This window comes from Primulina eburnea, chromosome 18, assembly GCF_022965805.1.
Source record: "Primulina eburnea isolate SZY01 chromosome 18, ASM2296580v1, whole genome shotgun sequence".
NCBI classification, from domain to species: Eukaryota; Viridiplantae; Streptophyta; class Magnoliopsida; order Lamiales; family Gesneriaceae; genus Primulina; species Primulina eburnea.
This window is the reverse complement of record NC_133118.1, coordinates 7,444,662-7,470,159: the sequence shown is the minus strand read 5'-3', so window position 1 is coordinate 7,470,159 and position 25,498 is coordinate 7,444,662. Positions and strand designations below refer to the sequence as shown.

Genomic DNA, 25,498 nt, shown 5'->3' with positions numbered 1-25,498 from the left:
TAAATAATATGAGAAAAACAAATAAGATACAATTTGCAAAAAAAATTATATTTGTTACTGGATGGCTAAAGAATCGAAGCAAACATACCAATGAATATTTTGTTTTTAATATTAATATTTAAATTTAAATTAAATAATGTAAGAAAAATAAATAAGGTATAATTATCAAAATATTTGAATTTGTAAGTGGATCGCACATCAATCGCAGAGTTGTAATAATATTAACAGACATCTGGCATTTTGTCAGAGGTTGCATTTTAATATGTTTTAATAATAGAAAGAAAATGGAATTTAATTTTCATTTTTTATTGTACTTAAACAAATATTTTATTTAAGATTTGTGAGGAATGTATATATTTATACGTTTTTACATTCCTCACAAATAAAATAGTTTAATTACATAATTTTTATTTATACTACAAAATCTTAAAATATAAAATTAATTTATTGTTAAAGTTATGGTTCTGGTTCCTCGTAGTTTCGGTTTTTTGTTTTTTTAGAGATGTTCCGGTTTTAGGAACTGTATTCAGGTCTGGTTCAAGTCGAACCTAAAAAATCAAAAGCTTTAATAACTATCTACAATCTAACGATTTTTGGGTTATATATATAATTTATTAAATTAAGTTCAAGTTCATCGCAGCTCTTATTTTTTGTATTAAATTATTAATATAAAAGAATTTATTGAATGTTGAGAGATGTGATTGGTTGTTATCGTCAACCAAACTAAAAGGACGTATGGACTTTTTGGCAAATGCCTATCCAATTCTTGCATGGGGACAATATGTGTTCAATCAATTTCCATACCTATCCAATTCTGTATAATAATATTGCATTATTTTTAAATTAAATATTTTCTTTTTAGTTTTTTCTATTATAAAGACAGATAAAGAAAACATAAGATGTATATAAGTACGGAAAAAATAAAAACATCATTAGATACGACATAATAAAACCCAAAACCATGAGAAAATTTCGGCTAACAAATATATAAAATAAAGGTTGATAGACCTTAAAGTTTGTGAAAAATTTCCTGTGAAGATTTCATTCAATGGAAGGTTTAATGCTCTTTTGAAAGGCCAAAAGGTTGAGTTAGAGGTGGATGGGATCGTTAGAAATTTGACAAAAGCTTGTATGAGATGGTTTTACGGGTTGTATTTTGTGGGACATATATCTTATATGGGTCATCTATGAAAAAATATTGATTTTTATGGTAAGAGTATTACTTTTTATTTTGAATATCGGTAGAGTTGACTCGTTTCACAGATAAATATTCGTGAGACTGTTTCACAAGAGATTTACTCAGTTAGCATTGCTACCTAGAGATGATCTGGGGCGGGTATCTTTTAACTGTGACCCGACCTTGAACCGTAACCCGGTGGATAACAAGGTTTGTGCGCCTGTTTTTTAGTTTTTTATATTTTTTCTAAATCAAAATTAAAAATGTAATAAAGATATATTATATATGTTTTTAAAGAATGAAAGTACGCGTTTCTGAATTTCTGACATTTATCATAATCATTATAGCTCGTATATTGTTTTATTTAACATTTTAAATATATATTGTTGCCGTGGCATAATATTTTAAAAGTTAAATGGACAATTGGGATATTTTACCATTATTTTTCAATTCTTTTAATAATCTATAAACTTATTTCATTTTTCCATCAAATACTATATTTAATATCCATTCCTACAAAAATTTTATATCACTACTAAAATTTATAATTCATCATTTTATTTAATATAATTTTTAAGCTCTCTAGAAATCAAATATTCGTAATTTTTCTGTTTCTAATTAGATTCTTTCCTACAAATTTTTAGATGAAAGTTTATTGTGCATCACACAAAGACAAGTGTATGGATAAAGTTACAACTCTCGATATCAACATCAATGATATCGAGTTTATTGACGAGAGTTCATTTTGCTACATTTGATACCCATGAGATTGCGCAAACAACAAAGGTTCACTACAAGGAAAAAGACCCTGTGGTTAAAAGAGGCCCTCAACGACAACGGTGGAAAACCGTTGTCATATATTCGAAAGACAACGGTGCAAAACCGTTGTCGTAGGTCTTGTAAAACTGTTGTTAAAATCTCTGTGGTTAAAGAGTTTTCTCAAAGACAACGGTGAAAAACTGTTGTTGTAGACGTCTAACGACGACGGTGAAAAACCGTGGTCGTAGATATGAAAAACCGTTGTTGAAAGCCCTGTTGTTAAAGAGTTTGCTCAAAGACAACGGTGAAAAACTGTTGTTGTAGCCGTCTAAAAATGACGGGAAAAAACCGTTGTCGTAGATCTAAAAAATCGTTGTTAAAGGTAAATGGTTTACTCAAAGACAACGTTGATAAACCGTTGTTGTAGCTATTGAAAACGTAGTCTTTTATCACATTCGACAACAGTTTGTCAATTTTTTTAAACCGAAGTCTTTCGTTGCAATACACAACAGTTTTACAACGTTTAAAATCTGTTGTCTTTGGATTTGATTTACATCACTTTAAAACTGTTGTCTTATCGCTTTACCCAACCGTTGTATATTATATTTAAACATAAATTATTTAATTAATTAAAAAATATTGCTTTTGAAATATATATCAATTAACAATTAAAAAAAATGTGTAACCAAACATCAACATATATACTTGATCAAGAACTACATGCATGAATTACCACAGAAATATGTCATTCATAGACTTGTAATCTACAAACCAACAATTAAAAAAAGTGTGTAACCAAATTTCAAAAACTTTTAGTCAAGTTCACAAAAATAAAAATACCCTACAACCAAGACTTGCATATATCAACTCCAAAATATCTTATGTAGCTTGTTGGAATGAATCTCTGCAGGTGCATCTTCCAAAACATCATTACAGCGCCTGTGATAATAAAAACCACATAATTTTATTCATTGTTAATCTTCAACACATGCACAACTACTTAACTGCTGTAAAGATCCTAAACAGTCCCTAATGACAATTAAGTATCAAAATAATGGTTGGACTAAAATCTGCAACAAAAAGTGGTTTAAAATACTTTAAAACGGACCTCAAGGCCTAGAAAAATTTTGGCATAACCTCCCCGCAAATAGGACATAGCAAAAAATTAAAAAACACGCAAAAACAATATATATTCGAAATAAATTTAAATACGACGATACACCACACCTATCACTTACACAGCCAGACCATACATCACACCTATCACCTACACAGCCAGACCATACATCACACCAACCACCTATACAATCATCATGTACATCAATGTAGTAGCCCGAATTCCAAATTGGGTAATTAACGGATTAATGGTGATTAAGAAGGTTTAATGTGTAATTTTGACCGTGGTCATGATCGGACGGACCGAAGATGGTTCGGTAGCACCGAAGAGTTCGGACGATCCGAAGTGAGTTCGGTGGATCCGATCATGAGGTGTCAAGAGCCGATGGACACGTGGGAGTTCGGACGTTCCGAAGTGTAGGTTCGGTGGATCCGATCATGAGGTGTCAAGAGCCGATGGACACGTGGGAGTTCGGACGTTCCGAAGTGTAGGTTCGGTGGATCCGATCGTGAGGTGTCAAGAGCTGATGGACACGTAGGAGTTCGGACGTTCCGAAGTGGGTTCGGTGGATCCGAACATAGCCTATAAATAGTGCTCGGAATTCCTCATTTTGGATGGCAAGTTCTTGAAGTTGTGTCTCATTTTGAGAGGTTTGGAAGGTTTCTAGGGTTAGTTGTCGGTCGAGCGATAGTCAAGAGCTGCTAGGATTGGTAGTGTAGCGACGCCTGAGTTACGAGGCAATCGACATCAAAGGGCTGTCGACGGACGAAGGTAAACCCTAAACCTTTGGTAGTACTGGTTTTGCTAGTTGAGCATGGTAGTATTGTTCATTGGGTATGCTTTTGATGCGTAGGCTTGTTCTAGACCTGATTAGCGGTGCTGCGTAAGGCTAGGCTTGCTGTGATAGAGGTACGAAAGTACTATCCGAGATATCCTGGTCGAGTATACATTCTTATATGTGTTGCATGATTATGTGGTGCATTGATATATGTCATATGATGCATGCTATTATGTCACGTTTATTACTGCATGTTGCATTTCATGTTGAGCCGTATCTCCTTCGAGATAGCCTTTACTGTTGAGCTGTATCTCTTTCGAGATAAGCTATATCTTGTGGGGCCGCTCAGCCCTGTCTTGTCTTGTGGACGCATGGACACCGAGAGTACACAGTGGCCGACGGGTCGGGAGGGCTTCGGTGATCCGGGACATTTTAGGTCCACGTCTGTTCTTGTAGTGGATGCAGTGACCCAGAGGAGTACCGCGCGGCACTATCCACTTGGCGCCTCTAGACTGAGCATTTTGAGATCCTTTGTTACTCCTGTTTCTTGACTACCCTGGTATCATATCATAGCATGTGCATTTCATATAGGCTTGTATACTCATGCTTTTGTACTGGGCGTTCTTATCGCTCACGTCCTCGGTTTTTGTTTATCTTGGACACCCCATTCCCATGGGGCAGGCCTCAGGTTGGACAGCTCAGGAGGAGGAGGAGGAGGACGTTGAGTAGCTGGTTGGTTTAGTTCTTCGGTATCTCTTTGTTTCGATATGGTTGTACCGTATATTTCAGTTTAAGTTGAGTTGTTCTGGATTTTCTATTGGGTTGTATAACTATTGTTTGGTGTCAGTTTCCGCTGTTATCTCTGATTATTATTAATTAAGTTAATCGCATGCTTAGTTCTTGATTAGTAGGTGATTCTGGAACGGGTCACTACATTTATGGTATCAGAGCATGCTTACGATTTTGGGATATAGATTCTGTTTTGGGATTTTTCGTGGACCATTTTACCATTTTCCTCATTCTTATAGCGATGGCTGACCACTTTGGTGATGAGAGTAGTCAGGGAAGTGTAGGTCGTTGGGGTGACCAGGACGATCGTAGGCGTCATCGTGAACATCGTCATCGTCGGGATGGTCCTAGGCGTTTTGATTTGCACCGTTTCATTCAGATGGGGCCTAAGCCTTTAGTCGGCGGTGAGACTCCCGATGATGCTGAGGATTGGTTAGAGCGCATGGAGAGTTGTTTCCGTGCATTCCAGTGCACCGAGGAGCAGAAGATAGAGACCCTTAGTTTTCTTCTCGAGGGCCGTGCGCGCAAGTGGTGGCGATCGACTTCTGCGCCGATAGTCCAGTCCCAGGGTAGGGTGACTTGGGCCGATTTCCGTGCAGCTTTCATGCAGCTGTATTTTCCTCCAGCCCTTCGCCAGACAAAGACGATTGAGCTCCTGAATCTTAAGCAGGGGAATATGTCTGTTGATGAATATCAGCAGAAGTTCTTCGAGTTGTTACCCTTTGCCCCTCATATCAGTGGCAGTTCTGAGGCCAAGTATGACCATTTCCTCCAGGGTCTTAACCAGGAGATTTTTGATCGAGTCATTGTCTGTGATAATCCTACTTCTTATGATGGGTTAGTGAACCGGTGTCGCCAGGCAGAGATCAGTCTCCAGCGTGGTAGGGCTATTCTTTCTTCTAAACCTCCGAGTACTTTGAGTCCTCGATCTCAGTCTTTCAAGAAATCTGGTTCTTCTTCTTCTGGATCTGGATCACGGTCTAGCGGTGTTTTCCGCTTTGATAAGAACAAGGTTTCTTGTGTGCATTGTGGGAAGAACCATCCATCGGAGCGATGCCGATCAGCCGCGGGAGCTTGTTTTCAGTGCGGAGAGATGGGTCATCTCAAGAAGAATTGTCCTCAGTTGCGAGGTGGAGTAGGATCTGGTTCCGGATCTCAGACGACTGTTCAGCAGAGGAGGCAGGGTCAGGCAGTGGGTAGTTCAAATCTTCGACCTCGTGCCCAAGGTCAGGTTTTTGCGCTGAACCAGGATCAGGCTGCAGATGAGACAGAGAGAGAGTCATAGCAGGTACTTTTCATTTATGCGGTATTCCTGCTTTTGTTCTTATTGACAGCGGAGCATCACATTCATTTCTGCACAATTTGTTAAGCGTCATAAGTTACCGTATGTTTCTCTAGACGTCATTCTTTCCGTTTCTACTCCGATGGGTCATTCGGTGTTAGCGAAGCGTCTAGTGATGGGTTGTCCCTTAGATTTTGAGGGTAACGAATTGATTGCGAATCTTATGATCTTGGAGATGGAAGATTTTGATTGTATTCTAGGTATAGACCTATTGACTACCTACCGAGCTACCGTGGATTGTTACCAGAAGCTTGTTCAGTTTCGTACGACTGAGAGCTCTAGTTGGTTTTTCTATGGTGAGGGAGCGCGACCTCCGATGCCAGTGGTATCTGCTCTGAAAGCCTGTCGTGCTTTAGAGGCGGGCGGGGAAGGCTACCTCATCTATGCGATTGATTCCTCCACAGGTAGTGTTGGTATAGATGATATTCCAGTGGTTTGTGAATTTCCTGATGTTTTTCCAGATGAGATTCCTGGTTTTCCTCCGGTTAGAGAGGTGGAATTTGGCATTGAGTTAATGCCAGGGACTGCACCGATTTCTCGTGCCCCCTATCGTCTTGCTCCGTCAGAGATGAGAGAATTGAAGCAGCAATTACAGGATCTTCTTGATAAAGGTTATATTCGCCCGAGTGTTTCACCTTGGGGAGCTCCAGTCTTGTTTGTCAAGAAGAAAGATGGATCTATGCGATTGTGCATTGATTATCGCCAGCTGAATCGTGTGACGATCAAAAACAAGTATCCATTACCTCGTATCGATGACTTGTTCGATCAACTTCAGGGTACTTCTGTTTACTCCAAGATTGACTTGCGATCGGGTTATCATCAGATGAGAGTTAGGGATGATGATATTTCCAAGACTGCATTTCGTACTCGATATGGGCATTACGAGTTTCTAGTTATGCCATTTGGATTGACGAATGCGCCAGCAGCGTTCACGGATCTGATGAATCGAGTCTTTCTGGATTTTCTAGATCAGTTGTGTTCAACAACAATTGAGATGTAATAACGATGTTGTTATTTCGTTTTGTTCATCCTCTAAGCCTGATTTCGAGGACGAAATCTTTTAAGGGGGGGAGAATGTAGTAGCCCGAATTCCAAATTGGGTAATTAACGGATTAATGGTGATTAAGAAGGTTTAATGTGTAATTTTGACCGTGGTCATGATCGGACGGACCGAAGATGGTTCGGTAGCACCGAAGAGTTCGGACGATCCGAAGTGAGTTCGGTGGATCCGATCATGAGGTGTCAAGAGCCGATGGACACGTGGGAGTTCGGACGTTCCGAAGTGTAGGTTCGGTGGATCCGATCATGAGGTGTCAAGAGCCGATGGACACGTGGGAGTTCGGACGTTCCGAAGTGTAGGTTCGGTGGATCCGATCGTGAGGTGTCAAGAGCTGATGGACACGTAGGAGTTCGGACGTTCCGAAGTGGGTTCGGTGGATCCGAACATAGCCTATAAATAGTGCTCGGAATTCCTCATTTTGGATGGCAAGTTCTTGAAGTTGTGTCTCATTTTGAGAGGTTTGGAAGGTTTCTAGGGTTAGTTGTCGGTCGAGCGATAGTCAAGAGCTGCCAGGATTGGTAGTGTAGCGACGCCTGAGTTACGAGGCAATCGACATCAAAGGGCTGTCGACGGACGAAGGTAAACCCTAAACCTTTGGTAGTACTGGTTTTGCTAGTTGAGCATGGTAGTATTGTTCATTGGGTATGCTTTTGATGCGTAGGCTTGTTCTAGACCTGATTAGCGGTGCTGCGTAAGGCTAGGCTTGCTGTGATAGAGGTACGAAAGTACTATCCGAGATATCCTGGTCGAGTATACATTCTTATATGTGTTGCATGATTATGTGGTGCATTGATATATGTCATATGATGCATGCTATTATGTCACGTTTATTACTGCATGTTGCATTTCATGTTGAGCCGTATCTCCTTCGAGATAGCCTTTACTGTTGAGCTGTATCTCTTTCGAGATAAGCTATATCTTGTGGGGCCGCTCAGCCCTGTCTTGTCTTGTGGACGCATGGACACCGAGAGTACATAGTGGCCGACGGGTCGGGAGGGCTTCGGTGATCCGGGACATTTTAGGTCCACGTCTGTTCTTGTAGTGGATGCAGTGACCCAGAGGAGTACCGCGCGGCACTATCCACTTGGCGCCTCTAGACTGAGCATTTTGAGATCCTTTGTTACTCCTGTTTCTTGACTACCCTGGTATCATATCATAGCATGTGCATTTCATATAGGCTTGTATACTCATGCTTTTGTACTGGGCGTTCTTATCGCTCACGTCCTCGGTTTTTGTTTATCTTGGACACCCCATTCCCACGGGGCAGGCCTCAGGTTGGACAGCTCAGGAGGAGGAGGAGGAGGACGTTGAGTAGCTGGTTGGTTTAGTTCTTCGGTATCTCTTTGTTTCGATATGGTTGTACCGTATATTTCAGTTTAAGTTGAGTTGTTCTGGATTTTCTATTGGGTTGTATAACTATCGTTTGGTGTCAGTTTCCGCTGTTATCTCTGATTATTATTAATTAAGTTAATCGCATGCTTAGTTCTTGATTAGTAGGTGATTCTGGAACGGGTCACTACAATCAATGTCCAAATCCGTTCAATATGAACTGTATTTTTTCAAGTAATTAAGATGAACGCATGTCCTACCTATTCATAAATATGATCCTGTATGCATTCGGCCAGCTCGGTGTGCACCTCATCAATTTCTTCCATAGAATACTCTGTTTTTGTGAACTATGAACACACACAAAAAATATATTAGTAAAAAAAACACAACTTAATGAATTTTCAAAATGAAAAGTAGCTAGATAACTTGTAATTATTTTAGATAAGCAAGATAATATTACTATCGATTGTAGTGAATCCCCCTCAAGAGTTGCAACTTCTTCAATAATCTACCTCATGAATCTCATCACGTAATAACCACATTGTTTAGCATCAGGTTGCCTAGGAGCCTATGTTAAAAACTGTCAAATTGTTAATGACAAATAGACACATTAAAAAATTAGCACGAATGAGAAATACACATACCTTTACGACTTCCCATTGTACACGCTTTCTTCCTTTCCTTCCCTTAGTTGAGTTAAACAATCTCAACGCCCTTCATTAACATTGAACATAGTTGATACACAAGTGTTTCTTCATGAAATGAAATGCATCATTAAAATAGAATATGAACTGACATTTCCACAACATATTTCCAATCCTCATCGCGAATGCGATGACTTAGGGAATCCAGCAAATAAACAATCTCCTTATAAGGCTCAATGACAGTGAGAGTCCAATGAAAACTACACACACACATAATAAGTGTATGCAATTCAGTAAAAAAAACAATTGAAAATTATATTGTGATCTTACTTACCCACAACAACTTGGAACCAAAACCAATTGATCCATTGATGCACCACTTAGCCTATCCGCTAAAGAACTCGCCCTCTTGTTCAACCTTTCAGTTTTACCTGTTTTGTCGTGTGTATTTTTTTGCAAATTTGGGATGCTGTGTGGATTTACGAATCTGAATTTGTCAATCTTGTTTTCTTTCACCATCTTTTTATAAAAATGCCTGTCATTTCAAGTAAAAGAAAATCAAAATTATACTACATACTAAACTAACAAATTATATGCATCTTATATAATAATATAAGAAAATAACAAACAAACTTTAAGTTAATCGAAGACTTACCAAATGTAGACAACTACACAATTTCCTGAAATCGGCTCCAAGTGATACAAAGGACTGATGTCCTCAAAGTGCAAGTTAAGTTCGTAATCATCTGCAAATACTTCATGATCTAAAAGAAATGATAATTTCCTTCCATTTTCTAGGGCTCTCTTACAATAACAATGCACCATGCGCACTGATCTTGGCACATTTGATGACAAAGTCTGGTTTCTTTCGACATTGACAGTTTTGTTCATTTGACGCTTCTGATAATTGTATTGTAAACATGTTAGATAGGTGCAATACTAGAGAATTTGACAGACATTTACTTTGAAATATAAGCGTACATGTACCTCTTCTCGTAGCATTATCAAATGATGTGGCCAAGCCACATGTGTTCCTACGGAATCACCAACAACTTCACATTCATTGGGAATCGGAACTGGCAAAAGTGCTGTGTTTTGCATTGCTTCATCAATGGATACACACGTGCAATTTTGAGGTAATGGAACACCATGAAGCAAGTTATTAGCTCCATTGACCTCAACAACTGTTCCATATGCAACAATGTCTGTGCTAGAATCCAATTTCAAAATAACTGGTTTCCCCTAAAAGACAAATAGTTCTGTCAATGAATTGTACTAACTCTTTAGTTAAAAAATATTAAGTACTATATAATCACAAAAAAATATATACCTGTAAAGCAACAGATTTTTCCACAACTTTCATTTCGACATCATTCAAATCTTCATGACTGGGGAAAAACTTGTCGATTTTCATTTCACTTTCATTCACTTGATGCAATTTTACCGAGCAACTTCCTTTGTCATCAATCTCACTGTCCCATGCACCCTTTTTGTAGACAAATGCTTCAAGTTTTTGAATGCGTGTATCTTGCTCTTGAATTAATTTTCTAGCCTCTATCAACTCTTTCTTTTGCTGAATCATTAGCTCTCTGTCAACACCCTCAGTCTTCCAACCTCTACCAACATTGAAATATAATGTTGGAGTGATGTGACCTCCAACAGCTCTCACACGTCCACCATGTTCATCTGAATTGAGTGCTTAAGTGAGAATATCCTTTTTTGTCCTTTTTATTTCAAGTTTCCCCTCACGTTTTTGTTGTATGTAATCATCCTGTCATCCACTGGAAAATATTAATTACTTTAAAAGGTTTCACTAAAATAAAATAATTTATTTTTATGTATAATTTGCTCACAATCTTTTCTACTGTTATTTGCAACTCCTGGCCATCAAAATCCCCTTCTTTATTCACTCTCCCTTTTTTCCAAATAATTGCTCTATTGATATCATCATCGTCATACAATTCATTTGCCTACATACAAGAACAATGAAATGATCTTTGTGAAATAGGTTAAATGTTGAAAAAAAACCAGCAAATGCAATGATATATATAACATGCTAAAAAAAAAGGCACCCATGTTACAAGTATTCATGCGAAGGAAAGAAACATACACTTCTTGGACGGCACAAATGTTGAAATATACTTACTATTTCTTCAGCAAATCGTGCATATCCCTTACGAGCAAGGCGATGAGGGTATATGTTCTTCTTCCTTCTTTCCTTCTGTTGATCACTTAGTTCCTAGTCAAGTGAATAATTACACATATCAAAATTTTTTTAATTCGTCAAATAATTCATGGTCGACTTATTTTCAAAAAACTAAAAAAAATACTTACAATGAATTTATCAGACATGCGAGTCATGACAAAAGAAATCCAGTCATCTCGTGCAAGACCATAGCCAGTAGGTGGTTGCTCCAACTCTTCTGGTTTATCAACGTTGTTCGAAATGAACGTTTGAGTGAGATGTGATTTAAATTGACGCCACTTATTGTTTGCTGAACTTAAACATCCCTTTTTTCCAACTTGGGGGAACATCAAACGTCAACTGTAAAACATAGTTAACGTAAATACATTAACATAAAATATATATAAATAATATGAATATTAATTGTGAAAAAACAATAGAACTTACATTAACAGATTCCCAAATCAACTCTTTAACTTCAATCGGAACTTGCTTCCATGTCTTGTAAGTTATCTTAACTTTTTCTCGAGCAAGCACACCAATATAACTCTGCATTTCAGCAGCAACTTGTCCTACTGGTTGTCCAAGTAGATTGAATCTTACCTCCTTTCGAATTCCCTGAACCCTCTGCCTAGAAAGTTTATCTAGATGTGTATGACCTCTAGATGTTCTTGTTGTTTCAGTGTCCGTAGATACCAACTGTTCCTTTCCATCAAAACTCTTGTCAGTAGGAGTAGATGAAATTTTTTCTTTGCCCTTCCCAATCAATGCAGGTTGTCCTAATCTCTTGCTCGATTTATGAATTGTATCATCATCATGAGACCCAATTTTAAGCTGTGTAAAGGATGTCATAGAGTCCAGATTGAACCTGTTCCACCAAAAAGTGAAAAAAACATATCAATATAGAAATAAATACACAATATATAAAACAAAAAATAGGATAAGAAATTCATCTTCAATAGAAATTCAACAGATACAAAGATAACTAAAAGTATAACTTCAATATTGTCTACAAACTCCCATTCAAAAGCTAAATACATGTCAATATTGTCTACAAATACATCTTCAAAAGTAAAATATCTTTGGTTAAACATTGTCGACCCAAGTCCCATCACAATCTTCACGAATGCATGATGGTTCATTGTCGTATGCTCCGTCAACACCCATTGATGGTAACCCTCTGGTAAAAGATTGATAGTGAGTTAAAGTGTCTTCCAATTCATCACCATTAACGTGTTCAAATGACTCTCTACTAGGAGTTGCAAGTACAATACTCCATTCAGGATCTTCAGGATCTTCAATGTAAAATACTTTCTTTGGTTGACTTCCCAAGATAAAAGAGTCGGATTTGAAGCCAATTATTTTCAAATTTACCAATGTGAAACCAAGATCATCTACTTTAATACCATTATTATTCTCCACCCAATTACATTTGAACACTGGAATTTGAAATTTGTGGTAATCGAGTTCCCATATTTTTTCATTAACTCCATAAAAAATCATGTCTGAAACAATTGGGTTTTTATCCTTTGCACTGGAAACTTGCATTGTCTTTGCGACTAAGCTTACTCCAGAGTTTTGAGTAACTCGTACATCATCATGTTCTTTTGTATAATATGTAACCCCATCAATTAGATAACAAGAATACTTTAACACTTTGTTTCTAGGTCCACGCGCCATCCACTTCAATCTTTCTGATATTTGATGGGTGGAATGGTCAACTAAATGTGCAATCTATATTTCACAATGCCATAAATTTAGATTTTACACAAGATACCAAAGAGTTGTATGCATGTTAATATCTAGTATTTTGGAACTTACAGTATCACGAAACCAGTTAGTAAACGTTCGGTTATGCTCATCTTGTAAGAACTTTTTGGACTTGGCTTTATGAGGAAATCTTGATTTCAAATCCATCATGTGTTCCCTAATGAAAGAATTTTTAATAAATAAACCAATAGAATGTATGCAAAGTGCATGAAATAATTGATAGGTTGTAGATCTTACTCAACATAAGGATCAATCTCAACATCATTTGTCAATACATAAAGATGTGCTTGTTTCAGCTCATCATGACTAGTGGAGTGCACAACTGCTCCCGATAAAGGCTTAGTAAGTTCTACTTCTCGATGCCTTGATGGTATCCCAATTGTGTGGACATTAGATAGATAATCTGAGCAAAATTAGACAGCCTCTTCAGCAATGTAACATTCAGCTATACACCCTTTAGGACGATTGCGATTGCGCACATAACCTTTCAAAATCTTCATGAATCTTTCAAATGGGTACATGTGCCTATACCAAACCGGTCCACACAATTTGACCTCCCGCACAAGATGAATAGTTAAATGAATCATTATATCAAAAAATGAAGGGGGAAAGTACTTTTCAAGTGAACACAATATCAACACAATCTCTCTTTGCAAGTCATCCAACTTTAAGACGTCTATCACTTTACTATATAATACATTGAGAAGAAACACAGCCGGGTGATAGTATCTCTGACATGTTTTGGCAAGACACCGCGGATGGCCACGAGAAGCAATTGTTGCATTAAAGTGTGATAGTCGTGTGACTTCACGCCAACAAGTTTCAAATCCTTCATCGACACAAGGTTTCTAATATTGGATGAGTAACCTACAGGTACTTTTACTCCCGGCAAAGAATTGCAAATACTTATTTTCTCATCCTTACTTAGTGTGTAACATGCTGCTGGCAAAAACGTTTTCTTCTCCCCAATCCTTGGTGCCAATTCAGTCCTTAAATTCATTTCCAAAATATCTAATCTTGCTGCTACTCCATCCTTTTTTTTTTCCTGGAACTTCAAGTAACGTACCGATGAGACTTTCACCAACATTTTTTTCAATGTGCATCACATCAAGAACATGTCGAACATGTAGATCTTTCCAATACTCAAGTTCAAAGAATATTGATTTCTTTTTCCAGCATGTTATCCCGTCATCATTCTTTGACTGAAGCTTTCCGCTGAATTTTCTACAATGATAATTAATTCTTTGAACTCTTTCTAAAATTTCATTGCCACTCAATGGTTTTGGTGCGAGGTTAAATTCTTGCTTCCCATTAAATGCCTTCTTTTGTCTTCGATAAGGATGACTTAAAGGTAGAAACCTTCTATGGCCTGTATATGACATTTTTCTACAATGCTCAACCTTGTCGAATATGTTTCTTCTGCACAAATAGGACATTCATGATATCCTTTCAAAACACATCCTGACATGTTCCCATATGCAGGAAAATCATTGATTGTCCATAGTAGAACAGCTCTAAGAGAGAAGCTTTCTTCTCGATATGCATCATATGCTTCAACACCTTTATCCCATAAGCATTTTAAGTCGTCAATAGGAGGTGCTAAGTAAACATCAATATCATTACCCGGCTGTCTAGGACCAGATATCAACAAAGTGAGCATCACAAATTTTCTCTTCATACACAACCATGGTGAAAGATTGTATGTGATCATTAAAACAGGCTAACAACTATATGCAGAACTCATCAAACCATGAGGATTGAAACCGTCTGCTGATATAGCCAATCTAAGATTTCTTGGCTCATAAGCAAAATCTGGCCACATGCGATCAACTAATTTCCAAGAGGGCGAATCAGCTGGATGACGCAAGAATCCATCACTAACTCTTTTATCAGCATGCCAAGTTAACTCCTTGGATATCGCCTTATTTCGAAACACTCTTTGAAATCTTGGAATAGGTGGGAAATACCACAAGACCTTTGCAGGAATTCCTTCCTTTATCTTCGCTTTGTTGCCCAACTTCCACCTTGACGTCCCGCAAGTAGGGCAATTTGCAAAATCTTCGTAATCTTTCCGGTACAAGATACAATCATTAGGACAAGCATGAATTTTCACATAGTCCATCCCTAATGTGCGTAAGCTTTTTTTTGCATCATACAAAGATGAAGGCAATTCATTGTGATCTGGAAGCATTTCTCCAAACAAAATAAGTAGATCAGTGTAACTTTTATCACTCCAACTATATTTTGCCTTCAAGTTAAATAATTTCACAACTGCAGATAACTTTGTGAATTTAGCACATAAAGGATATAAAGGTTTATCTGCATCTTCAAGTAGCTTATTGAATTGGCTTGGATTCTCAGCATAACTTTCATATACAAAATGCACCATATCTATAGGTTCCTCAGTAAATGATTTGTGTTCATCTTGTCCTACTCGATCATTATCATTCATTGAGTTCCCTTTCGTAGATCTTTCCCCATGCCATATCCATGTATGATATGTCAAATCCATACCATTACAATACAAATGTGCCCTGATAGTTTCAACATTTTTCTTCATTAGATTACCACATCTTGCACATGGACAAGGTATCGCATCAGAGTGGAAAGCATTTTTTAGTGCAAACTCCAAGAAAGAATCTACTCCAACATCAAATTCACGTGATAGCCTATCTTTTGACATCCATTCTTTGTCCATTCTTGGTACAACTGCTCAGCTAACAAGTAGCCCAACCCCTTAATGGTTGAATTAATGTAGGAACTCCTTACCCAAAGTAGGTTAGTAAGACTCCTGCAAACTTCCCAGATCAGCATACACCTAAATAATCAAAAAGTAGCATGATAATGCCAAGAGTAGTATGAATTTACATTATCGTCATAAAAAATATATATACTTGAGCAATACAAGAAGTTTCAAATTATTTATTCAAATGGATACTACCAATTTGAGACAGTGATTTAAAATCTCAAATTCAATTATCAAAATGCATAATTTCCATATAAATTATCTTTATTTATTTATTTTCAGTTATTAAATATTCATAAGTCATGCATGTTTATATATATATATATATATATATATATATATATATATGTAAATATATTTGTTATTAAACTTCCATATAAACTATCTTTCTTTATTTATTTATTTTCAGTTTTTAAAATGCATAACTTCCATATAAACAATCTGTTTGTCACGAAAATTTGCGGGCGTGCCAGGCACGTATTCGTGCCGAATTTATGAAATAATCTGACTTCGTATCAAACGTTGTGAATCTTGATTCGATCTTTCGTTCTAATTCCCTCAAAATGGCTCCAAAAATAAGAACGTGAAATGACAAATATAATGAAATTAACGGGAGAACTCATAAACAACATCAACATATGTTATGCCGTTACAAATTCGAACAAAGTTTTTACAAGAAACTGGAATAAACATCTGAAATCTATGGAAGACGATTGCTGATATGAAAGCAAAGTTGCAGAGAAGTTGCTGTAGCTTTTTGTCGATTGTTTTTTGTGTCTCATTTTGATGTTTCTATCTTTTTTTTGTTTAGTTGTCCTAAGCAGTTTTGCAATCTTCCATGATCATTGGACATAGATCGTGGCTCATCTTCCTCAAATTCCTCGATCATTGGTGGACCAAACCCTCAACCGCTCAAATATTTTAACTTGATGGACTTTAATTTGACGGGCCTTCAAATTATTTGGGTTGACACAATTTGGGCCTAACAAATGCGCCCCTAGCCAATTTGGGCCAATGGCCAATTTGACCCATTTTGGCTATTTAGCTAATTTGACCAATTTGGTACAGTGGGCCATTTGACTACTTTGTTTGGTCTCCTAACTATTCAAAGCTAAGCGTACAGTCACATGATTTTGAAAGAATTGGTTCTATTGATCTGAAGAAGAATTGGCAGCTAGAATGCATGTTCTTCCTCCAACAGGTTAGATCCGAGTGTGCTTCCCTAACCCTTCCTTATCTTTTTTTTCCTCATTCCATTCACCCAAATCTCCATCAGCACCCACCGATATTCCCGAAGAAACCGTAATGCCATCCAAGTTTCTGAAAATTGTCATCATCAAATTTCTTTACATCAAGCCACACCTCCTCAAGATAGGTAGATTTCACCATTTTTCCTAATCCTCTATCACAAAAACACAGTAGAATTTGCCACATTTTATGCTGCACTCAAGGTGTTTGTGCCTATGTTTGAATGAGTTTTTTATGAGTCACACCTTGCAACACCCACTGCTTGCATCTCAACAGGGTGGCTCCCTTGGTGTGCATATTCAGAGTTTGGCCTATAGCTGGTACAACTTCTGTAATCTTCCACGTTTTTAAAAGAAATGCACCAGTACAAGGAATTGTGATGCTCCAGATGAGATCCCATTTATTTCACAGGAACATAGTTGGAGGAATTGAAGATTTAGCCCAAAAGCCAATGCAAGCAGTATCTTAAATACCAATGGAGATGGAAAATATTACCTCTTGGGAGTGCCGCCGACCAATCCAAAATAAATTTCCAAAATTGGATGAATATCTCTGCAACTGACTGAGCATATATGTATGAAGTGTACTACACATTGTAAGGAATAAAATATGTAGGCTAGGGACAGTAGGTGTACGTTTTTACATTTGTTTGCCATAATTTGGCAAGTGTATTTTCCGATGTATAGAGTTGAGAAAGTGGCTTGAAAGCCAAATTTTGTTGGTAAAATGCATTGTTGTTCTTGTGTATGTTGCTTGGGATATATTTGCAGGTGTTTACAATTTTGGCATATCACATTTCTAAAGGAAACTCTGCCAAAATTTTTCTAAAAAGTGAACTTTTAAAAACGACGCAAACAAACGCAAATCAACATACATTCCCAATGAACGGCCAAACCACATCTTTCGAATAAAGCACACCGAAGTTTCAAGACATGCACTTAAATGAACTTCGCTTTGTCACCGATTTGGCCAACTAACACAACGAGCACTTTACCCAAATTAACTACAGCGAACTCCACGAGCCAGTATTTTTATTTATTTACAAATGCTCCATCATTATTTACAAAGAAATTCAGCAAGGAATGGCTTAAAAGCCTATTCCTCTCATATTTACAGGAACTTCTTACGAGTTAATATGACAGATTCAAACAAAGTGTCCATGTAGCCTACTCTGTACCAAACTCCTTCACATCCAACTTCATGAACCCTTTGTCTCCGACATCCCTACCCAAATACTGGGATAATAATGCTTCAAATACTTGCAATTAATGCACCTTCTATGTGGCTCTCCATCCAGACTTGCCAACCAATATGCGTTTCCATCTAAAACTCGATGAACTTTGAATGAACCTTCCCAATTGGGCGACTATTTGCCGATTTCCCTGTCTTTGGATCCGAGGGCTAGGATCACCTTCCAAACCACGTCTCCCTCCTCAAATATTTTCTTATTCACACGTTTGTTGTAACTTCTGGCCACCTTGGATTTCTGAAGCATCAAAGCATTATACGTTTGCATTCTCAACTCATCCAAATCTTCAAGTTTCATGATCATTGCCTCTGTATAAAGCTCTGGCTCCAACTAATTTTGTTTCATCACATCCTCCTCTAACAACATACTGATATAAGTGGTTCTAGGGCATTCCATGGTCCCCAAGTTCGCTTCTTCTAAGGGATCTTGAGTCTCCAGATGTCGACCCTCCATTTGTAACTCTTCTTCTTCACTGTAATCAAATTCATCTTCAAATATTATTTCAGTTCCGTCAATGTCCCATAATTCCTGAGATTGTACTTCAGTCACCAGCTGCTGCAATGTGGCTTTCCATTCGGAAGTTGCAGCCACTTCCATCTCTTCCTTGTGAACTTAATCATCGACCCCTTCGATAATAGGTCGAACCATGGGTCTAGGAGAGAACATGGCAGTGGGTTTGAGAATTTTTTCAACTGCTTCCCTTACTTTCTTGGTATCCATGTAGACTGCTCCTTGCTGTCCATTCACCTTGTAATCACGAATTCTGATAGGTCCGAAGGCTCCATCATAATATCTAGCCTCAACTGCGTTGGAATTAGATTGATACGGCTGCGAATCAGCCTGTACCACTTCCACTTCATCCCCTTTCCACATCAACAATAATTGGTGCATGGATGATGGTACACAATGATTGGAATGAATCCAATCCCTTCCTAACAAAGCATGGAAACTAGCACTGAAATTGACCACAAAAAAGGCTGACAGCGAGGATCGAGACCCTACAGTAACATTCGTTGGCAACACTCCCAAAGTTTTTGTAGATTTCCCGGTAAAATCTGCCACAGAGACTTCGGTAGGAATCAAATCTTCCACATTCTTCCCCCAACTTCTGAAGGTTTCTATAGGGTATAATATTCACAGCTGACCCATTATCTATCAATACCCTAAACAACGGCTTTCCATTCACATGCGCTACAATATAGAGTGGCTTGATATGCTGAGTCATTTCATTGATGGGTCGCTTCATCAATACTCTTTTCTCTTCATCGACAAAAACACCGATGCTTTCATTCGAAATATCAGTCTGAACAGGTTGTGTACCATTTTGATTTCCAGCGAACGCCTCAGATTCACATATCCTTTTGCGTTTGAATTCCTCTGGCAACATTAACGAGCCAGTGGCACACTCAAATGAAACCAAAATCTGCCCCACTTTAAAGGTACCCCTCTTGACTGGTTCACTGTCTTCCTCTGATAATAGATCATCATCTTCCTCCTCATTATCTTCAGTAGCCTTCCACCCAAATTTCTTCTTTTCTTTGAATGACTCCTCTACCTCAGACCTACGTTCAGCAGCTTTTTCTCTCAACAAACGTCGTTTTTGGGTTCTAGAAAGAGGCTTTGGGAATTTTGGATGTTCTACTCGCCTCCATACACCATCAGGGATTGCTCTGGGAGGAACAACAAAGCGGGACTTCCTCTCATATTTTTTATCGGTGCTCAGAAGAGATGGCCTCTGTATTATCTTATGAAATGACTGCTGGACACTTCTTCTCTCGTTATTCATCGACCAAGAATATGGGCTCCTTCTGAAGTACTGGTTCTCTGGCCTTTTGGTCATGGATTCCCTGCCATACTTCATATTCCTTCCAGTATAATGCAGATCCTCCCCACTGTAATAGCGACCTTTCCCATGAAAAGTTTCTGTTTTCTTCTCCCTAACCTCAAACATCATATTTCGAGGCACCCAACACTTTTTTATAGTAATTCCTGGCCTAATGGACATGTCCCTGTTTCCACTCCTTCTCCTCTCATTGATCAAAAAGCACAAGTCAATATTGCTCATGCTCACATTGGCTATCGGGGGAAAAGGATCTTCATCCACTATCATTGCTTCCTTTTTCTCGGGGAATTTCAGGATACCCTTGTTGATTCTTTCCTGCAAGACATTCTTGAAAGCCCAACAAGCATTAGTATTATGGTTGGAGGAGTTGTGATACTTACAATAATCCCTTCCTTTCAATTTCTCCATAGTGGGCAGCTTGGGGTCTGAGGGGAATGTTATAAACTTCTCCTTCACCAAGTGATCGAAAATTTCCTCCGTCTTTGATGCATCAAAAGTATAGGGTGTTTGCACTGGAGGAATGTTTTTCTTGGAAAGTTCTTCACTTTTGCGTTTCAAGAAAGGGACAATCCGTGATCCGGAGTTTGCTACTTCTACCAATGCAACTTCCTCCACCTCCTGGAAATAAGATCCCACTGTAAACTTTCTTTTATGACTCTCCTCTCATAACAATTCCTCATACTCTGATACCTTGGCAGCAAGTTCATAAAAATCACGGAATTCCATCCCTTGGAACTTCTTTCTAAGTTCAAAATCGAGTCCTCGCTGTGCTATCTTCACGTATTCTGATTCAGGGAGGAAAACTCGGCATCTGCTCCTCACATTCTTGAACTTACAAATGAAATCATCGGCAGATTCCCCCGGGTTTTGGACCACCCTTGACAGTTCCGCTATACTAATCTCAGGTACTGTCCGGAAGAATTGTGTATGGAATTGACGTTCCATATCATGCCAAGTCATAATAGAATTTCTAGGTAATGTTGCATACCATGTGAAAGCAGTACTGGTCAGGGAATTTGGGAACAAACGTAACTTGTAATTAGAAAAGTTCTCCAAATTTGCCAATTCCCCACATTGAATTGTAAACCTGGACAAATGTTTCACGCTGGATTGACCGTTTTCCCCGTAGTATAATGTGAAGTCTGGAATGCGGTACCCTCCTGGGTAAGGGTTTTCATGATCCACAATATCAGGATACGGTTTATGGAATTCTGGTCGGCTGATTGGCCTCACTCCCGGGCCATACAACTCTTGAATCACATCACGTACCATCACAAAATCCAACGCTGGAGTTTGTCTTAAATGGTGAGGATGATAGATTGCCCCCCGAGTGTTATTCCCTGAACCTGGCGCTGAATATCCACGCATTCCCCCATCAATATACACCCCTGGATGTAAGTTAGGAGACGTCACAGAGAACACGTTACTAGCCATTTGTTTGCTGTTGCTGCAGTTTTGGAATTTCAACCCCAATTCCTCATCCCTTTTGTGCGGAGGAGTGTATCTCCCTCCCCTGGCAGATTCAGGAATTCGTGTTTCCCCCAAGCGGCGATTTTCACCTGCTTGAGAAACCTCTGATCCTTGGCCTTGATCTTTTAGCAATTTAACGCCAGTTTCTTGGAGTTCAGCATTTTCTGGTGTAACAGCCTCCCCTTTTGCAGACTTTCTCCATTCCTTCATTTCTGCCACAAATTCCATCATGACAGTAGCGAAAGTTTGAGTCATTTCCTTGAGATCGCTGCGGATATTTTTCTCCATGGCCAACATGAAGTTCGTCGAAGACCCATCACCGCCAGAAACAGCAATTCCTTCCTTCGTAGTCCCTTCCTCGAACTGGTGTACGAGCCTTTCAACCGTTCTTCCTTCTACATCAGTTTCCTGAAATTCTTCTTGTCAGGGATGACCTTTCCCCAGTGATGGAGGAATTCCTTCACTCTTCTCAGTACGCTTTGGAGGCATTGGGTCCCACTGGGCGTGCCAACTTGTTTGTCACGAAAATTTGCGGGCGTGCCAGGAACGTATTCGTGCCGAATTTATGAAATAATCTGACTTCGTATCAAACGTTGTGAATCTTGATTCGATCGTTCGTTCTAATTCCCTCAAAATGGCTCCAAAAATAAGAACGTGAAATAATAAATATAATGAAATTAAGGGGAGAACTCATAAACAACATCAACATATGTTATGCCGTTACAAATTCGAACAAAGTTTTTACAAGAAACTGGAATAAACATCTGAAATCTATGGAAGACGATTGCTGATATGAAAGCAAAGTTGCAGAGAAGTTGCTGTAGCTTTTTGTCAATTGTTTTTTGTGTCTCATTCTGATGTTTCTGTCTTCTTTTTGTTTAGTTGTCCAGAGCAGTTTTGCATCTTCCATGATCATTGGACATAGATCGTGGCTCATCTTCCTCAACTTCCTCGATCATTGGTGGACGAAGCCCTCAACCGCTCAAATATTTTAACTTGATGGACTTTAATTTCATGGGCCTTCAAATTATTGGGGTTGACACAATTTGGGCCTAACACTATCTTTATTTATTTATTTATTTTCAGTTATTAAATATTCATAAAAACATTGTTTCTTCTAATTTGTAATATAATTACAAATTATATTAAAAAAAAATTAAAAAAAAGCATCAAAATTTCACGTTTACATACATTATACTTTTAAAAATGAAATCACCCTACATTAAAAAAAAATAAATGAAATCACCCAATCAAAATAATTAAGATCCCATATGCATGTATTAGTTGTTGGCTCTTCACGTCTTGATTATAATCATAGAAGTATAAAAAGATTCGAGTTCCCAATAAATTAATTATAAAACAAACCAGATCTCTAGGGATACCCTCGCGATAAGGAATTTTAATCGCTGTTTGAATGTGCTGTCCAAATAATTTTATTTTATTCTTCAATTTTCAACACTTGACATAATTAATAATTATAATCTAATACAAAGTTCTCATGCATAGCATATATAAACAAAATTTGCAGCAGCATTCACCATAGCCGAAACACTATTCAGAGCACAAATAATTTTTTTTTTAAAAATGAAGAAGATGCGATATAAAATTTAAAAAAAGGAAGAAGATGCAATAATTTTTAACAAAATTAGCAGCAGCATTCACCATAGTCATTTTTCCCATCATTTTATCCCTGTTCTTGATGCGATATAACTGGACCAAGAACAAAAGCAAGAAGAAACTTCCTCTAGGCCAAATGGGAACTATACAATTTTGTAATACAATTACTAATTTTTAGTAATGTTTCCATATTTCTCAGCCTTAGATTGCACCGACCCTTTTGCCAGAAAACAAGATTAATGAGAACTATACAATTTTTGTTGTTTTGCCTTTGTACCCTGCAGCTGGCAAAGAATTGTCAAGATGCCTATCGGAAAGGCTCTTATTTTGCCTACTGTAGGGGTATGAATCGAGGAAAGTTTACAGAATATTCATTTCTTGTCGGTACGTTTTTAGTTCTGATTTGAGGGAGTGTTGTTTGAATTTACAATCATCAGTTGAACTCGATTAGGAAAAAAAATCGAAGGAGAAAGGACTCACCTTGAAGCGTTGGGGAGCTAACGATTGTGCACGACCTTGCCTTGCTCAAAAACTCGCGATTACCGTTGCAATCAAGGTTGACCGGACCAGGGCTACCTTCGGCAGTCGTCGACGACGGCGAACGGACGGACGACGGCTTTGATTCGGATGGGAAAAACGAGGGGACGAGAGAAGGGTTTGGAATATGTGTGTGTCTCGAGACGTGCGTACTAGTGTGTGTTTATGCGAGAATTGTTAGCGGGGATAATTTGGGATATTGGTTGTTTTAACAATAGTGTTTAAAAACTGTTGTTAAAGAATTTGAAGTGTTGCTATGAAAGAAATTTTTTTAAGAATACAACAACAGATTTTTTTAAACCGTTGTCTTAGGCCCTAAAAATGTACATATAGAAAACGATTATATAAACCATTGTCGTAGCTATTTAAAAACCGTTGTCTTTCTTATATTGCACCGACCCTTTTGCCAGAAAACCAGATTAATGAGAACTATACAATTTTTGTTGTTTTGCCATTGTACCCTGCAGCTGGCAAATAATATGTCAAGATGCCTATCGGAAAGGCTCTTTTTTTGCCTACTGTAGGGGTATGAATCGAGGAAAGTTTACAGAATATTCATTTCTTGTCGGTACGTTTTTAGTTCTGATTTGAGGGAGTGTTGTTTGAATTTACAATCATCAGTTGAACTCGATTAGGAAAAAAAATCGAAGGAGAAAGGACTCACCTTGAAGCGTTGGGGAGCTAACGATTGTGCACGACCTTGCCTTGCTCAAAAACTCGCGATTACCGTTGCAATCAAGGTTGACCGGACCAGGGCTACCTTCGGCAGTCGTCAACGACGGCGAACGGACGGACGACGGCTTTGATTCGGATGGGAAAAACGAGGGGACGGGAGAAGGGTTTGGAATATGTGTGTGTCTCGAGACATGCGTACTAGTGTGTGTTTATGCGAGAATTGTTAGCGGGGATAATTTGGGATATTGGTTGTTTTAACAATAGTGTTTAAAAACTGTTGTTAAAGAATTTGAAGTGTTGCTATGAAAGCAATTTTTTTTAAGAATACAACAACAGATTTTTTTAAACCGTTGTCTTAGGCCCTAAAAATGTACATATAGACAACGATTATATAAACCATTGTCGTAGCTATTTAAAAACCGTTGTCTTTCTTATATTGCACCGACCCTTTTGCCAGAAAACCAGATTAATGAGAACTATACAATTTTTGTTGTTTTGCCATTGTACCCTGCAGTTGGCAAATAATATGTCAGGATGCCTATCGGAAAGGCTCTTTTTTTGCCTACTGTAGGGGTATGAATCGAGGAAAGTTTACAGAATATTCATTTCTTGTCGGTACGTTTTTAGTTCTGATTTGAGGGAGTGTTGTTTGAATTTACAATCATCAGTTGAACTCGATTAGGAAAAAAAATCGAAGGAGAAAGGACTCACCTTGAAGCGTTGGGGAGCTAACGATTGTGCACGACCTTGCCTTGCTCAAAAACTCGCGATTACCGTTGCAATCAAGGTTGACCGGACCAGGGCTACCTTCGGCAGTCGTCGACGACGGCGAACGGACGGACGACGGCTTTGATTCGGATGGGAAAAACGAGGGGACGGGAGAAGGGTTTGGAATATGTGTGTGTCTCGAGACGTGCGTACTAGTGTGTGTTTATGCGAGAATTGTTAGCGGGGATAATTTGGGATATTGGTTGTTTTAACAATAGTGTTTAAAAACTGTTGTTAAAGAATTTGAAGTGTTGCTATGAAAGCAATTTTTTTTAAGAATACAACAACGGATTTTTCTAAACCGTTGTCTTAGGCCCTGAAAATGTACATATAGACAACGATTATATAAACCATTGTCGTAGCTATTTAAAAACCGTTTTCTTTCACAGAGGTTA

At 38.2% G+C, this 25,498-nt stretch overlaps 2 protein-coding genes across 5 annotated transcripts; both read right to left on the bottom strand.

Moving 5' to 3' along the window:
- Positions 1 to 2,657: 2,657 nt before the first annotated feature.
- On the bottom strand, positions 2,658 to 23,820 carry LOC140820275 (uncharacterized). Of its 4 annotated transcripts, none has more exons than XR_012115399.1 (14): positions 23,604 to 23,820; positions 11,628 to 12,048; positions 11,330 to 11,540; positions 11,142 to 11,234; positions 10,849 to 10,965; positions 10,326 to 10,776; positions 9,983 to 10,237; positions 9,651 to 9,895; positions 9,330 to 9,530; positions 9,148 to 9,255; positions 8,996 to 9,065; positions 8,812 to 8,919; positions 8,612 to 8,698; positions 2,658 to 2,875 (listed from the first exon to the last, which is right to left on the bottom strand). XR_012115399.1 is itself a non-coding variant. In XM_073180616.1 (12 exons), exons 6-12 carry the CDS (start codon positions 10,575 to 10,577, stop codon positions 8,860 to 8,862), a joined length of 1,191 nt encoding a protein of 396 aa, XP_073036717.1. In that variant the 5' UTR covers positions 10,578 to 10,766; positions 10,849 to 10,965; positions 11,142 to 11,234; positions 11,330 to 11,540; positions 11,628 to 12,048; positions 23,604 to 23,820; the 3' UTR covers positions 8,719 to 8,859. The 4 variants fall into 4 exon arrangements, 1 of the variants encoding a protein (XP_073036717.1); XR_012115398.1 differs by having other exon boundaries at positions 10,326 to 10,766; XM_073180616.1 differs by lacking the exons at positions 2,658 to 2,875; positions 8,612 to 8,698 and having other exon boundaries at positions 8,719 to 8,919; positions 10,326 to 10,766.
- Positions 14,671 to 15,648, bottom strand: LOC140819088 (uncharacterized). Its single transcript, XM_073179099.1, has one exon. It carries the CDS (start codon positions 15,646 to 15,648, stop codon positions 14,671 to 14,673), a length of 978 nt encoding a protein of 325 aa, XP_073035200.1.
- Positions 23,821 to 25,498: the final 1,678 nt, after the last annotated feature.